Here is a 16106-nt window from a genome sequence, read left to right on the forward strand (position 1 = left end):
GGAAACTGCCTGCCACTGCTGCTGTCCTGGGCTGAGCCCAGCCCCTCACAGAGCCCAAATGCAGCAGGCAGGAACAGTTTGTTCTGAAGCCTCCCCTTGTCCTGGGATAGCAGCAATGGCAGGAGAGGGAAGGGGGATGTGCCACTGAGCCTGGAGGGGAAAGGTGGAGGAGGAATTTTTACCCAATCTGGGGACTTAGAAGTCCCTGGCTGCTGCTCCCATGGTATTCTCAACTGAAAGGGGGGTACAACTACACTACTCCACCCCCTCTAAAACCTACCCATGTCTTAGCATATGAACTTACAGTTAGAAACAAAAACAACAACAGGTAATGTTCATTTTCAGTGTACAAGAAAGATTTTAATTTTTCACTTTTTGGAAAACTGTCATCCACTATTGTAAAGTAAGGATCAGTGAATTTAAATATGAAAATATATTTTTCTAACCCTTCAAATTTGAAGTCAGCAGGTTAACTTTTTATCATGATTTGTTTAAAAGTTTTCTTATTGCTATACTGTATTTTTCATAATTCTAAAGAATACTCATTCTAGATCTCAAAAAGGAGAAACTACCCTCTTTGGTGTAGAATAAATTAACTTGAAATAATGCACCCTTGCTTCTGTATTTCCCAAATGAATCTTATGTCAGAAAAAGTATTTGAATTTGCCAAAGAATCAAGTAATGTATTTGAAAGGGTGACTTAAGCAAATGCATGTCAAATTAATTTTTCAATACAATAAGAAGGGTTTTTAACTGATACCATAAGCTTGTTAACTATAGACTGCAGTGATTAGAATGTATTTAGACATGTTCTTAACTAAGATGCAGTTATACAATTTTTTATTTCAAATTGCAAGTGTCAGCACTGAAGCAGGCCCCAGGTGGTTTGCAGTGTTAAATGGCAGATTAAAGTCAGCACAACTAATTTCTTTACTTTAATCTTATTAGGGGAACAACAGCTGTCAACTGTCACCATTTCTGCACATGGCCCCAGAGACAAGCAGAATACTGCATGTGTCAAGCAAGAACTTTATCTGACTACCACTCAAACTCACCAGCTTCAAATCCTAAATGTATTTCTGACATTCTGTGGTAAGAAGATTTTATAGCTCACATGTAAAAATGATATATCGATAAAGCTATCAAAATTACATTATGGTAATACAACATGTTCCTTGCATGAAAACGTTTTTTAATTGATTATTGATATTGTTTTAAACTTTATATCACATCCGCAAATCAACTTTAGAGTCATGTTAGATTGCATGTGTACTCAATCCATGTAATAAGTCCACCCTCTGATGTAAGGCTTTGCTTGAGAAAAAAACCTAACCACAAATACACAACTTCTGATGCATAAAGTTTGGCTTATGAAAAACAAGTTCTACTTGGAAATTAACCAAAACCTGTGCATACACATTATATATTTATTTATTTATTTATTTATTTATTTTACAAGAAGTATGTTCACTTTCAATCAATAGCTGCAAGTCAGAGTACAATACTTTAAATTATATGCTCTTGGTTCTCTCTTTAATATATGCCAGTGTATCACTACTGTCTTCAGTGGAGACGCTCATAATTTACCATGATATAAATGAATGGAGAGCCATGACTTGTATCTAAAATATAGAAAAGAAATAACAGTGTCCCACTGCTCAAATCTAGTAATAGTTTCACCCAAGAGATCTGGGTGAAAAGTCACAACCTTTCACCCCATAAAATCAAGGTACCATGAACATATTAACTTTGGAAATAAGGTTTTACATGTTAATTTCAAGAGCAAAAGATTGGAATTAAATACAAGTCCTGCTCCACCCTCCTCCCATGAAAGCTCAATTCTTGGGTGAGATATTATAAAAACTTAAAATTTATAAGAAGCATGGTCCTGCTACCAGAATGGTGAATTGCAAACGTTTAACCAACCAGTTCTGTTGGAACAGAACCTGAAGCGATACCTGAATATTGTTTTTATTACTGTGAAAGATGTTGGCTTAGAAATGGTATTTAAAGGTTTGCTTTTTGGGAATTGGCTTATCTGTATAGATATATTCGTTACAAGGGTTCAGAATGGGCAGCAGGTGTTAATTGATTTCTAAGAAGCTTGGGTCTCATACTTGGAGCTTCTCCTGGCCCTGGAGGCAGACAGGCTGTCTAACACAGCAAGGCCAATGGATGGACACAGCCTGAGACTTGAGGGGACATATACCATACTGTCTAACACAACAAGATCAACAAGGACACAAAGTCTGGGAACCAAGGGAATATGTACTATACTGCCCATAACACAAGATAAGCGGTACCAGCTACCAAGGCCTCAGAACAGGGGGGGCTGAGTCCTGGTTCTGGGAGAACAGACCAAATTAGAAGGCCCGGAAGGCTACGTGGATGTGTGACCACAGAGACACAACCAACCAGAGATAGTCACGGATGAAGAGTCATCAGGAGGGAGGGAGAAAACAAAAGCAGAGACTTGACAGTAAAAAGGGTCCTTCCCTGACCCTCCCTTTGTCTCACCTCTCCTTCTCCTCCCTCCTGGTCCCTCCTTGTCCCTCTCTGCTCCCCAAGAGGGGTACCCATCCCCATCCCCTGGGAAGGGTCTCCAAAGCTGCCATGGACAGAGGGCACACCAGCAGCCTGTCTCATATAACCCACTGGAAGGGGGCTGTGGGCCTCATAATCCAACCTTCAGGCTGGACCTAAGAGAGAGAGCCTCAGAATGGAGCCTGCATCCTGGTCAGATGTACTTTGACTCTGATGACAGCCCTAAGATTTGGTAGATATATAGAATTGCCTGATTGTCGGTATTGATTCTTTTCTGTTAACACTGTGTATCAATAAATTTGCCCATTATTGAATAGAAAGATTGTGGTCAGCCTGAGGGTGGAACAAGGTATCTGGATCCTAAATCCAGAGCCAACAAAAGGGAAGAAAGAACTCAGTTTTGCTGTTTATAGAAAAATAGCAAGTGGAGGTGGGAAATACAGTGTTTTGAGAAGATTGAAGAAAGAAGGACAAAATGGCCATGCAAAGAAGAGGGACAAGGCATGGATATGGGATGAAACTAAAAATAAACCAGGCAAATGTTGATTTCTGTGGCTATATTTCTACCTTTAGGTGTGGAAGTCTGCATAAGCCATAGAGCCTCGCTCAAATGGTTTATGATGCCATCATAAACCCTCAAAGGAATTACAGCCCCATAATTCAGTTACCTATTTATGTTGTGCATTAGCAATGCTATCTTAAATTATCTAGCTCAGGCAAAAGGGTTCCTCACGCTAAACCTTGCTCACAATTACCAAATAAAGCAGAAACAAGAAGCACTAACCATACTTTATTTTTCACTGGGCGTGTCTACACGTGATGCTACAGCGACGTAGCGTCTGTGGGCAAAACCATGATGCTGAAGATACATGCTCCCCCATTATTGCCATAGCAATGTGTTACGTAGTGCCTAAAATAACCGTGTGTGGCATGCATCGTGCAGTACTGGCTGTTACTATGCCGTCTTTTCCTACTTCCGAAAGGAAGTACTAAATGACGGCGCAATAATAATGGTGCCACAATGGCATGTGTAGACATGGCTACTAGGTAGCATTTAATTTGGGAACCTATGCCTCTTCTACAGAATCCCTCTATCTGAGAGCCTACTTTGTGCATGTCTTTTCATAGAGTCTGATTAAATGAGTTCTTGCTCACAAAAGCTTATGCATCTCTAATCTGCCTCCTGCCTTATATAGAAACTGTTATATGACATGTGACAAATGAAGTACAGACAGTCCCAATATTTACATGTATGACAAATGTAGTAGATTCCTATATACAGTTCAGAAGCCTGGGCTTATCAATTTACTCACTGCAAAACAGTATACAGAGCTTCTTCTATCTGCATACTTTGTTCATATACAGGTTTAGCGGCGCAATACTGCTTTTTGTTCAAGCCCTAACAAATCTGAAATCCATCTCTGTTACAAAGACAGGATGAACTGGGCATGAAGGGAGACAGATGTTGCAGGTTTTGGATGTTGATCTTGCAAAGAGATCATTCTCCTCAAAAAACATTTATGCCCTTACACCAACTGCTGGTTTTCAATGCGTGTTTCCCTAGAGGGAGTACCCTAGTGAAAAGGCTTATAGGAAAACCTACTTTGCACTTCAGGTAACAGGCTTTATGAAGAACAGTTTAGAACTGATCGAACAATTGAGAATCCTGTTACAAGATATGTACTTTTAAAGCAAGTAAAAAATTGTAAAAAAGTGGAAGAGAAAATCTGAAAATGATCCCAATCCAAGGCCATCAGGACTCATAGTAGAGATGATATATTTTATTAGATCACCAAGATTTTTGCAAAAAAAATGTTTTTAATTGCAAGCTTTTGGGCACAAACACCTTTCATCAGGCATTGGAGAAAAGATTGTGAAAGTTCTCCTGGATAGAAATGAAAGTTCATGTTTCATAGGATTCCACAGAGGAATCAACAGATGGAAAACTCCTCTGGGCAGTTAGTTCACAGGTGGTATGGAGCCTCTCACCTCCTGTGACGATCTGTGATGATGCAAATTACCTTGAAACAAAGGCAGGAGCAGGATCTCAGGTTTCAGGTGGTCACAGTTGCTTCCTGCTTGGGAAAATATGAATATATCATTTTAAAAAAATCAGCTAAAATTGTATATCTTCCATGTGTCAGGTACCCAGGTTGTAGCCTCCCAGTCTAAGGTGGCAGTTAATCCTCTTACTGAAAAGTCTTTCATTTTACACAAAAAATACTAACAATTTCATCAATTTATTTATGTTATTATGAATACAATATTTTCTACATACTATACCACAGTTCTGGTTCCAATAAGTTTCCCATAGGGCTGTGCGAAGCTTCAGGTGCTGATTCGATTAGGAGATTTGGCCCGATTTGGTGGGTGAATCTCCGAATACGAATTGAATCAGGAGACCAATTAAAAGGTCTAAATTGATTCAGAAAAGATTTGGAGAGCTTCAGCAAGTCGGGCAGTCCCTGCTCGCTGCACCAGGGACCTGGACCTGGACTCCATCCTGGTAAGTAGGGGATAGGGGAGGGGGGGCTGAAGGAAGGGATAGGGGACCATGGGGGGGACCCCTGCCAGGCCCCATCCCCTGCCTGTTCTCCCAGCTTCCCTGAGCATCCCCCGACCCCCACCCACTCTCCCAGCACCCCCCATGGCTGCCCTGCCTGGCCCAGTTCCCGGCTCTTTAAAAAAAAGCCCCTGATGCTGCCAGGTGGGGAGACCATCCCTGCTGCCCCCCATGCTGTGCAGGGGGCTCTGCCATGAGCCCTCCAACCCCCACCCGCTCTGCCAGCGCCCTGTCCCCTGTCAAGCCCCAGCTCCTGGCCCTTTAAAAAAAACAAACAACCCCCACAACTCACTGGCTACTGCAGTGGCCTCGGGGCTTCCAGGGGCTCATGGCAGAGCTCCCCCGCTGCAGCACGAGGCAGTAGGGGGCAGCAGGGATCACCCCCCGCCAGGCAGCAGCTGGTGACCCAGGGCTTTTTTTTTTTTCTTTTTCTTTTAAAAGGGCCGGGAGCTGGGGCAAGCAGGGCAGCCATGCGCGGGCTGGGAGAGCGGGCGGGGGTCATGGGGCTTGTGGCAGAGCCTCCCACATGGCATGGGGCAGTGGGGGGCAGCAGGGATCATCCCCCCTGCCTGGCAGCAGCCGGTGAGTTGGGGCTTTTTTTTTCCAAAGAGCCTGGAGCTGGGAGGGTGAGCGGGGCACACATTGAGAGCAGGCGGGGGATGGGGCCGATTCGGAGATTTAGCTGTGGCCAAATCTCCAAATCAGATTAGGCCAAATCAATTCAGGACAGTGATTTGAATCACCGAATTGAATCACTGTCCTCCGAATCGGCCAAATCCAAAGTGAATACCAGCCACTTCGCACAGGCCTAGTTTCTCATGTTAATATGAACTTTGAATGAAGGAAGAAAGAGGCAGTATGACTCAAGATGCAAGGAAAGAAAAATATTTTTTATTCCAATGAGCTTTTTAATTGTAATAAATAGCTTTCCTCTCTGTCCACTATCATTTCACTAACACTAAAACTTTGAACTTAAACAGCACCACTTACACTTACCCAATGAACTCAAAGTATTCTCAAATTAATTAATTAAGCCTCTGGACACCATTTTGCATTGGTAAATATTGTTTTACCCACTTTAAACACGGGTAAACACAGTGATACACAAAGAGGTTAAATGTATTGCCCTGAGACAGTAAATATGACAGTGGCAGAGGCAGGAATCTTGTTCCGTGGTCTGTTAGACCCAATATTTACAGGCTTTCTTACTAAAAAACTCCTACTAGAATTTCACCAAAGGTGAAGCATCCCAGAATTCTGTGTTTATTCAAGTATGTTGAGTTATGGTTTATGCTGGAAACTGGAACAACTGAACCACAATGTCAATGAATAGTGAAAATTTAAAAAAATGTTTTACAAATAACAACACACTTGGACACGAATTCATAATACCTTAATATCAATAATAAAGCTATCATAATCCAAGGTTTTCCCCTCCTCCTTGTGAGAGCTTTATTTGGGAAGGGGAAAAATGCACAAAACAAATCATCGTACAAATGTCACATCTTTCTCTTAGCATTTGCTATCCTGCTGGTCTAACTAACTAACAATCAGTACAAAACAACAGGCATACTGTTAAATCTTTTTTTATAATAAAGCTTTATCTTGTAGACATGGGATTAAAGTTCTGAGCTGCACCATGCTGCCAGGATTTTGGGGAAAGAGACGTGTAGATAATAGCCCATGTAATCTCCTCACCTACTTCTAAATAGCTTAGCCCCATGACAGATTCCTAATTTAAGACGAGCACTACTGGTTAAATATTGTGATGCCACACAAACAATCTATTTTAGTTAAGTATACCTGTATCCTTCAGCCAGACTTATTCCAGGGGGGGTATTCCTGCAGACAATAAAAGTAAGTGGCACTATATAACTTATTTGTACAGAGTTTTATTTCTTGGCTGGCATTAGTGCTGAACACAGGGCAACACTGTTTCACGGGACTCAAGTTTTTGAAAGTTAATATGGATGTAAATTACATCAACACACAAAACAATTTCTGAAAAGTGAATTTTAAACTTCCTTCAAAAGTTAAGCCAGGAAGAACATGAATTTAAATTCTGTTTTTCATTCATTTAAAAAAAAAATCAACTATAACCAACTGTTTTTATTTTCTCTTTAAAGGAGACAGTTTTGTTGGCAAACATTTCATCTTCAAAAAATCCCTATGTATGAATATTTATCTAATTTTGGTGATATTGGGTTAACTGGCATCAGAAAAATAGTTGTTCGAAAGAAGTCTAGTCTCAGCTTGCTTCAACTGTTCAAAGTCATGCTCTGTGGAATCAAAACTCTCAACAATTCAGTTGTAGGTTATTGACAAGGCACATTTATTGTCCTTGTTTCTGTAAAAACCAGCTATGAAATTGTCTGATGGGGCAGGTTTGCACCATAAAAAAGAATAAAAAACGCACTCCAACATTTGTCTTATATCATACATTTAAGGCAGTGGTTCTCAATCTTTTAGAGTTGAGGCACTCCTCAGACAATTCCAGTGCCTACTAACTTTCCCTCATTTATTGACTACAGAAAAATAACAGAGCAATTCTTCTGTTGCAAAGAACTCAGAAAGCCCACAACAGATCAGAATGTTTTAACACTATGGATTCCTATTTGTAATCTCTGTGTTTATCTTGTGAATCATGTTTGCACACCTAACAGTGATAATGTTGACGGCAACTGTGGCACCCTTGAAAGGATCTCAAGGCATCTCAGGGTGCCACAACACCTTGTTTTAGAATCATTGACTTAAGAAGTAGAAAGCAGACTTTATACCAATGAGAAGATTTGCCATTAGACTATTACTCTGGAAAAAGGCTTGATAGCTATACACTGTACTATGAAGCTCTCAGAAGGGTAATAATATTTGATAGATAACCACACAGACTAAACATTTATAATGCCTGAAAACACTGAAGTGAGAAAAAAGACGTTATATTAATAAATTAAAGGAAAACAAGTGTTGCCACAGTCAGCGGCACAGAAGGGCAGCTCCATGCCCAGGACAATGCTGACTGCTGCAGTGCTGACCATGGCAGTGGCTATTTCTGCAAGCCTCCAAGAAAGGCAGTGCCCAAGGCTGCTGTGCTGGTCACCCTGCCTCAGCTCCCGAGTAGAATAATTTATTACAGCACAATATTTGAGACAGGCATAAAAGCCATTGCTTGGTTATATGCCTTTTTATTGCTGTCAGTGAAAGGAAAGATCCAAATACAGAACACATACCACTTAGAAATATTATGTGGGTTTGTTACATTCTCTGGTATGCCTGGGTCTACGAGAGCATGAATAACATGATGACACAGGAATGTCAGCTGTGGGTCCCACAGAGCATAGGGCCAAACGTGCCTTGCCTATTTGAATCTGCTGATATACATTAGAGCTGGAAGTTCACCAGTGAAGCTACTCTGGGCTTGCCTCCAGTAACCACTCTCTTGCATCCTCAGTATCTAGTGGACTAGAGAACAGGTCCTGGAGATGAGGCCAGAGAAGCTTTACTGGCAAACTTCTAACTCTGAAGCCTGCCAGTGAACTCAGGGGCATGGGGAGTGTTCAGCCCTATTCTCCTTAGGACACCCTCCTAATATGACAAAGGCAAACCATAAACAATTTTTCATCCTTAAATGTATAACTGTATTGCTAAAATGTATCTAATCAATCCATTTGTTTAATTAATTTACAGTGCAGTCAGCAAACATTTTTTTTCCTGTAAAAGACATCTCTTAGTCCAATGTTGTTCAAATTATGTAAAGGGAAACTCCCCAACAACTTGCAGTTTACATTCTACAACACCAAAAGAAGAAAAGAATCTCTAACGAACTAAAAAATAAACACAGCAATTAAAAGCTTAGGTTAACCAAAATACTTACACTGAGCTCAAGACAGGGACTAGAACACTACTTACATATTTCATAACTTCAGATCTGCAAACCAAAATCCATAGTTGGTGAAAGGAAACAATCTGGTAGAAATCTTGATTATACCATGAAGAGTACTGCTTAAATGCTTCATTCTAACTTTAAGAACACTGACATTTTCCAGCCCCCAAATTAAACAAATGTGTAGGAAGATATAGCCATATATTTCTGAAGTCCCCAAAGGAGAAAGAAATGCACAACTATACAGAGACTACACAAGGCCCATGTCCAATTTCTGTCTTGATAGTCTGAATTCAATACTTGCATTGAGAACATTTGTGTGTGATAAATAATAATAAAAAAAGTTTGCCTTCCATTTTTGTGTGTGATTAATAATAATAAAAAAAAGAGTTTGCCTTCCAGGAGTTAGCCTTCCATTTTTCTATAAATCTGTAAAACATTCACAATTCACCATTATTCCTTTATGTTTATGGCATCTACTAACATGAACACTTCAAACTACTATTTTGTACAACATAACCTTCAAATATTAGAAGAGAAAACTAAAAGAGGAACAGGGATGTTTATAAGTACACATGAAAGGCTCCTGCCACACATTCCATATATTCTGCAATTCACTGGTTAATTGCACAATAAATCTAGACTGGGCACAGGTGTGAAGTAATTATCACACCATAAAAATTTCCATCCAGCTATAAAGAGAGCCATCCAGTTACAAAATTAATGCTTGAAAATGTGTAACAACTTTATAGTTTGTTTCTATCCAGCTTTAATTCTGAATGTGTGGCAGGGCCCCAAGTCTGATATTAGATATATAGGTAGATATGTAGACTGTCAGTGATTTTTACAAGCAGATGCAAACATATAGACTGCAACTTTCATTAAAAAAATGCACTATATGAGAAATTGTTAGAAAAACAATGAAAATGCCTTGCTACTTCAGTGAGTTAGAGTAAATATACATGTAGTTTAAAAAAGATCAATCCTGACTTCTTATTTTTAGAACAAAATTAAGCAAAACGTATTTTGCAAGCTTTTCCATTCATAAAGTTCCTATAATATGATGATTGCTGATCCACACAAGCACTTATTATTAAGTTCTACAATATAAGAGTTCCAGGTGGGTACTGTATTATCATCTTCCACCTGTGAAATCAAACTGATTCTGTTCTTGGCAATGGCTCATTTGGGACAGACTCACAATGTGGATGAATCATGGTCAAATTTGAAAGAGTGCCAATACATGTTTATTTTATATACTTTAATAGATACACTTTAAATCACAATGTTAGCTTCATTATTTTAAATATGTTTATAAACATATAAACTATCTTTCACATTTGTTTATGGAGTAAGAATAGCTGAATGTTGACACTGTGGCTTTTTTGCTTCCACTTTGAACCTCATTTTTGAAAGGTTTATACATCTTCCACACTGATTTGCATTAGGTTGAAACTCAGGAGACAAATTTTCAGCCTCCAATGTAAAACAGTTTTGTTAAAATTTCTCTAATTAATCCATCCGTTTGATTAATTTAGAGTTCAGTCAGCCAACATTTCTGAAAGTTTCTGATGAATCCCAAACCTTTCCCAACTAAAAACCAAGAACATTTCCAATTGAAATGCTGATGATGTAGAGCATAAACTAAGTTTATTTAGTACACTGTTTGTGCTTCCTGATGATCTGGCCATACTACTATGCTGAAGTGGCTGGGATATTTAACTCTGAAAGCAGTTATTCATCTTGTGAAATACAATAAATTAGCTTATGACCTTTAACATGGATTACATTCGGTACTAGAATATACATAATATGGACACAATGTAAAATCCTACTATGTTTAAACAGGAGCCATTTTATTAAAATTAATCTCAGAATGGCTCTTTTGAAATCGTTATGCTAATTTTCACCAAGGTTAACTTATGCAGGTTAATTTATGACAAACATAACTGTGTCCTGCATACAAATACAACATGAGATTCCAGCAAAAGGATCCATTGCATGGACTGACTGGGGGCCCTGATTTGAAAGTTCTCTAAAATATCAAAATAACTGGCATGTTTATATGTTCCTTACCAATGCAAAACTGCTCTAGCAGAGTTTTCAAAACGTTTTACTGAGCCCAAATCACAACCTGATTCACTAACTGTCTATAGGAAGGAAACTTTGAAAATGTCTATTCTACATTAAACATTGCTAGACAATATTTGATATTTTCAAATGCCAAGTTAAGATTTGTTCCACTTGTTAATTAATAACAAATCAAAGATGCTTCATAGGCTTTAAAAAAAAGAATATAGTTGTACCATTCACCCATTTGTTCAGCAATAAGTTACGATACCATTATTTTCCTTCATGTGCTGCTTTTTTGTTATTCAGCTTTTCTGTAGGATAGTCAGACTGAAGAAATTTATAACCAGATTTTGAATTGTATTTCCTGGCAATAATGCATCACTATTTAGCAACTGCAATGCCCAACGTAACAGCCTCCCTGCTTAAAAAAATTCTAAACAGAAACATAAACACATTTCAATGTGATACAATGTATAACATAATGGGGTTGGCTAACAGTAAAACTAATTACCTGACCTCAATTCAAGAAAGGTCTGAGCTATGGCAGCACAAGATAATTTGGTAGTCTTCCAAGTCACAACTACATTCTTCAAGGGGAAATTGTTAACTGTATTCTATTTAAATCCTACTGTATAAAGATCCAGTAATATCTTTGTGCAACTTTTCAGAGAGTGTTGCAGTGGTCATATATATTGTGGGAAAAAAGGGTTAGTGGATAATTTACAGAAGATACAAGTTAAAGATTATTTAGCTTAGCAGAGTGATTGCCAGCTAAAAAGAAGATGGATGCCCTGGTAGGAAAGAAAAACATGAAGACTAAACCTTTCTTGTGTTTTAACTGTGCATAACATTCTTAAAATAATTCTTTTTACACACCAATTAGCATGCTGCAAGTGACTAGTGGTTTCCACTAAGGTTTTTCCTTAAGAGAAGTGCCAAGTGAACTCCTTGAGAATTAAAATAACTCAGTTATCTGATCATATTTCTTTTTACCTTATACAATTATTCACCATAACAGTCCTTCAAGCTGAGGACAACTAGAACAAGTAAATGAAAGTCTGTCATCTTTAGAACAGCCTTAGGGGCAGGAGCCATCTCACGACAGTTCATAAAGTCCTTACCTCCTGTGCCTCAGAGAAGAAGAGATCTCCACACAATTTAGAAAGCCCTTACCTCATAGGCTCTCTGTCCTGAAAAATATCTGTGGGCTCAAGCTTAGCTTTTCGCCCAGAACCCAAGGGACGAACTGCTGCTTACAGAACCCATTCAGCTTCTGAGCTATTTTCTCCTTGTTCAACTTTTTCCTCCTCTTTATATAGTCCCATCCCAAGGTGGGACAGGGTACACCACATGCTTGCAGCTACAATAGCAATACCATTCAACATCATTCTTTCAATGATACATGTTTCTGGGATTTCACTTTGCTTTCCATTCGTTCTGAAAAAAAGTTAGGCTTCTATTCTATGGATGCTTACTACACATTACAACTTGCAGCAACTTGAAATGAACCACTCCAATAGTGGAGCAGAGTTGGTGTTAAACATATCTCTCTGGATCTGCTAGGCATATAAAACCGATAGAATATTTATTTATGTTCTCCCTAGATACTTGTTTTGTGCACACATTGCACAGAGAAACTTATCTATTAATACAGAGTACTACATTTTAGGAAAAAAACTTTTAAAAAAGCAGTTTTGTTCCTTTTAAAATGAGTAAATCTGCTGTTCATGGATGGGAGAAATCAATTACACTGGCCTGAATCACACAAAGGATGTGAAAGAAGGAAAAAAAGCTTTGATATATCTTTTGGAATTTTTTCTAGTGCACAAATTCTACAGCTGAAATTGGACTTTATTTATTGGCACAGCAAGTTCCTTTCAGAACAAATACATTTTCATACTGGCCAATAAAGTTTAAACAACATTTTCTCTGCAATATAAACACTGTTTTTTCAAATCTCATGCAACAAAACCCTGCCAAAGTCAAACATACTTTTAAAAATAAATTAGAAAGAAACAAAAAAATGTATAACAGATGCATATGCTAATCATATAGGGTTAAACTGTGGCAGGCCCTTATGTGGCCACACAGTGTGAGGAAAATGAAAGAGCTCCCTGTCCTTTGCACAGCTCATATAAAGGCCAGTTAAAATTACAGCTCCTGTGCTTGTGGGAATACAAGGACTACTACTGAGCTGCTTATCATGGAAACAATATAGTAGAAAAAAACATCTCTGTTTGCTGTTCTGTGGAGGTGGCCAGACCAGGGGGACGTGTATGCTGCACCCCTTAAATTAGTGAAGCAAATGCCTTGTTCTTTGCTCCTAGTGCAAGCAGGGAACTCAGAGAAGTATTCTACCTCTTGTGTTTTTGTTCTGGTGATGTCAGTCTAACAGATCACATTTTACAACAGACTATGTCTACCAGATGTGAGAGAAAGGTAGTTAGTTGTGTCAGTGTAAAGACAGGTAAAAGGTAGAGTAGAGGTGCTTCTGATTCAGTTAGTCTATAACATGCACACCCACCCTCTTCTTCTATCAGGGATAATTTATACTGCAAAATCCATGGGAAGGAAATGCATGCAATACTTCTATTTGTAAGCATATTAAAATTTGACTGTTATCACTTTTTCTGAGCACAGCATGTAAACAGTGCAGAAGAGATTATTTTGGGCTTGATTATCATTTCTCTAAGGACTTTTTATTCTGCTCTTGTACATTTTAGAGCTAGAATGTCAAATAAAGAAGGAAATCATATTATGACCGCATTTCTACACTGCCAGTGTATTATGATTAATGTTAATAACAATTCCAGCCAGTAACATAAGAGTAACTCTTTCACTTTGGATCAAGACAGGAACACAACTCATAAAAACACTTGAATAAAACAGACACAGAACAAAACAAAAACCCTAGACCTTTATAGTGTAACTTCTTAAAATTGTTTGTAGAGGTAGGTCTCTGCTGTCCCAGACTAAATGTGCATTGCTTTGGCTAGACAGGGAGATTGCTTCTGATGGATATCATGTTTAGAAACAGTGATACTGAAACACCTGAAGTTTTAAAACTCTCCTTAGAGCTTTTTTTTTTTCTTTTTTTTGGGGGGGGGGGGGGGGAAGAGAAGAAAGGGAAAATAATGTCTTCCATTTGCTTTCCAAGACTTAAATGGCAGCACAGAATGTGGCCCTTGATTTTTAGCTTCAGTAGTACAAGAGAAGGAACAGAAGCAGACAGATACATTATCAAAATAAACATAATCAGAGAAAAAGAAATAGAATCAATGAAGAATGACACAATCTACAGTGGCAACTGGAGCATTATACTTACTTAACAGGAATCCGTGAAACTGCATTCAGATTTGTAGAAGACATCACTATCTGAAGAATGTGTTCAAGAGCTGTCAGTCCTCCTGCGACCCGAAATGAGATCTGATCTGCCATGTTCTGGATAAACACAATTACAGAGATATAAAAATCTACAGAAAATATAACTGAAATTCAAAACTTCAGATTTTGAAAGATGTCTGATATGTAACAGATTTGAGGTACACTCAATAAAGTCTCAGTATACAAATGTATCGAATTGCTCACGTTTTTATTTTGTGCACCATTTCTTTCACTGCCAAAGCACAGAGAAGAGTAGTCCTCAGAAAAAACAGTAGTTAATATTATTTGAATGTTTTATTTGAATAATATTATACAGCTGTAACTTTATAATAAATAACAAACCCAGAAGTCAACTATTTTAAATGTTTTATGAGATAATGATATGAAGTCAATAGCATAACGCTTTAGGAGCTGAATGCTCATCAGGATGATGAATTATCTCCCAACTGTGCTTGAAGACTAGAATCAAATCACTGGTGATAAGTTTCTGAAACAAGGTATCCAACAAGGATCAATCTGTTTTTTCAATTTGAGGGGACTAACTAGGGAACTGTAAGTCAGGTTAGAGTCTGTGGAGATTTTTGATCCAAGGAACGCTATTTGTCACATGTGATTCGGCAATGTAACTTTCAGCTAGGCAGTATGGGCAAGTTATGTCCTTATATCATATGATGATCTGGGGATAGCAATGCAAGCTCTCCTGACCTCAAGGCTCACTTAGTATAATTCTGCTTTACACAGATTCACCACTTGCAGCTAGTGCAGAAGGCAGTAGAATGGTTGTTCAAGTGTTTGAGCTTCATAATCATATTCAATCTATTTTGTGTGTTTTAGCATAGCTGCTTATTAAATGACAGATTCAATTTAGACTACCTTTACTTGCGTACAAAGCTCTGAATTGGTACTGGCTCAGTTTATATTTGAGACTTCCTTTTTGACCCACCAAACTGATTTTCATGCTCTGATACCTCCTGCCTAAGGGTTCTGCCATTGAACTGAAGCTGGTAAATGATGAAGTGTTTACTATAGCAGACCCAATGGTTTGAAACTTGCTCTCCCAGAAATTTAATTAATTTAATCTTTCTCCACTTAAAACAAACAAACAAACAAACAAACAAAACAAAACAAAAACCCAGTAAATCTTTTCCCTCCCCCCGCACCCCAAGGAAATGTAACAGTTACTACAACTTGTCATGTTTTACTGATTGCTTCTATTGTTTTTGTTTATCCATCTAATTGTAATTTTGTTAAAGTTGGGAACGTTTTTAGTTAATGAGAAATTATTTTATAATTGTGTATTCCAAGTGTTTTCATAAACAATTTACAAAAAACATCAGTACAGTAATTTTATAAAATAAAAATATATTGCTTTTGTTCTGGTTATTATTATTACTAGTGAGTAAAGGGCCTACCATGCTGTGAGGGTTGTATGATATAGGAGGTGCCTTTCAATTATTATATTAAAAATACTTCAACATTCAGAAATGTATTTTACATGTCTTAATATGATTTCATAGTAGAGGAAAAGTTTCTCCTTGCTAAAATTAGAATCAGAAACCAATACAACAATATGCAAATTTTATTTGAGAAAATTCTCTCCAGCAAGTTTCTCTCTCTCTCAAGCAAACGTTTAGACATATTTAAATGACTTCAACAGCAAAA

General features: G+C 38.1%; 1 protein-coding gene across 1 annotated transcript in view; it reads right to left on the bottom strand.

Annotated features, from left to right (window-relative positions):
- Nucleotides 1-16106, bottom strand: part of LOC102368447 (S phase cyclin A-associated protein in the endoplasmic reticulum-like) — a gene marked incomplete at its 5' end in the record, with an annotated part of 201152 nt that overhangs the window by 106147 nt on the left and 78899 nt on the right. The window contains one exon of the mRNA XM_014521586.2: nt 14386-14501. Within this exon, the coding sequence (XP_014377072.2) occupies nt 14386-14501 (116 nt within the window). The remainder of the gene's footprint in view (nt 1-14385; nt 14502-16106) is intronic.

Source organism: Alligator sinensis, unplaced genomic scaffold (assembly GCF_000455745.1).
Source record: "Alligator sinensis unplaced genomic scaffold, ASM45574v1 scaffold954_1, whole genome shotgun sequence".
Taxonomy (NCBI): Eukaryota; Metazoa; Chordata; order Crocodylia; family Alligatoridae; genus Alligator; species Alligator sinensis.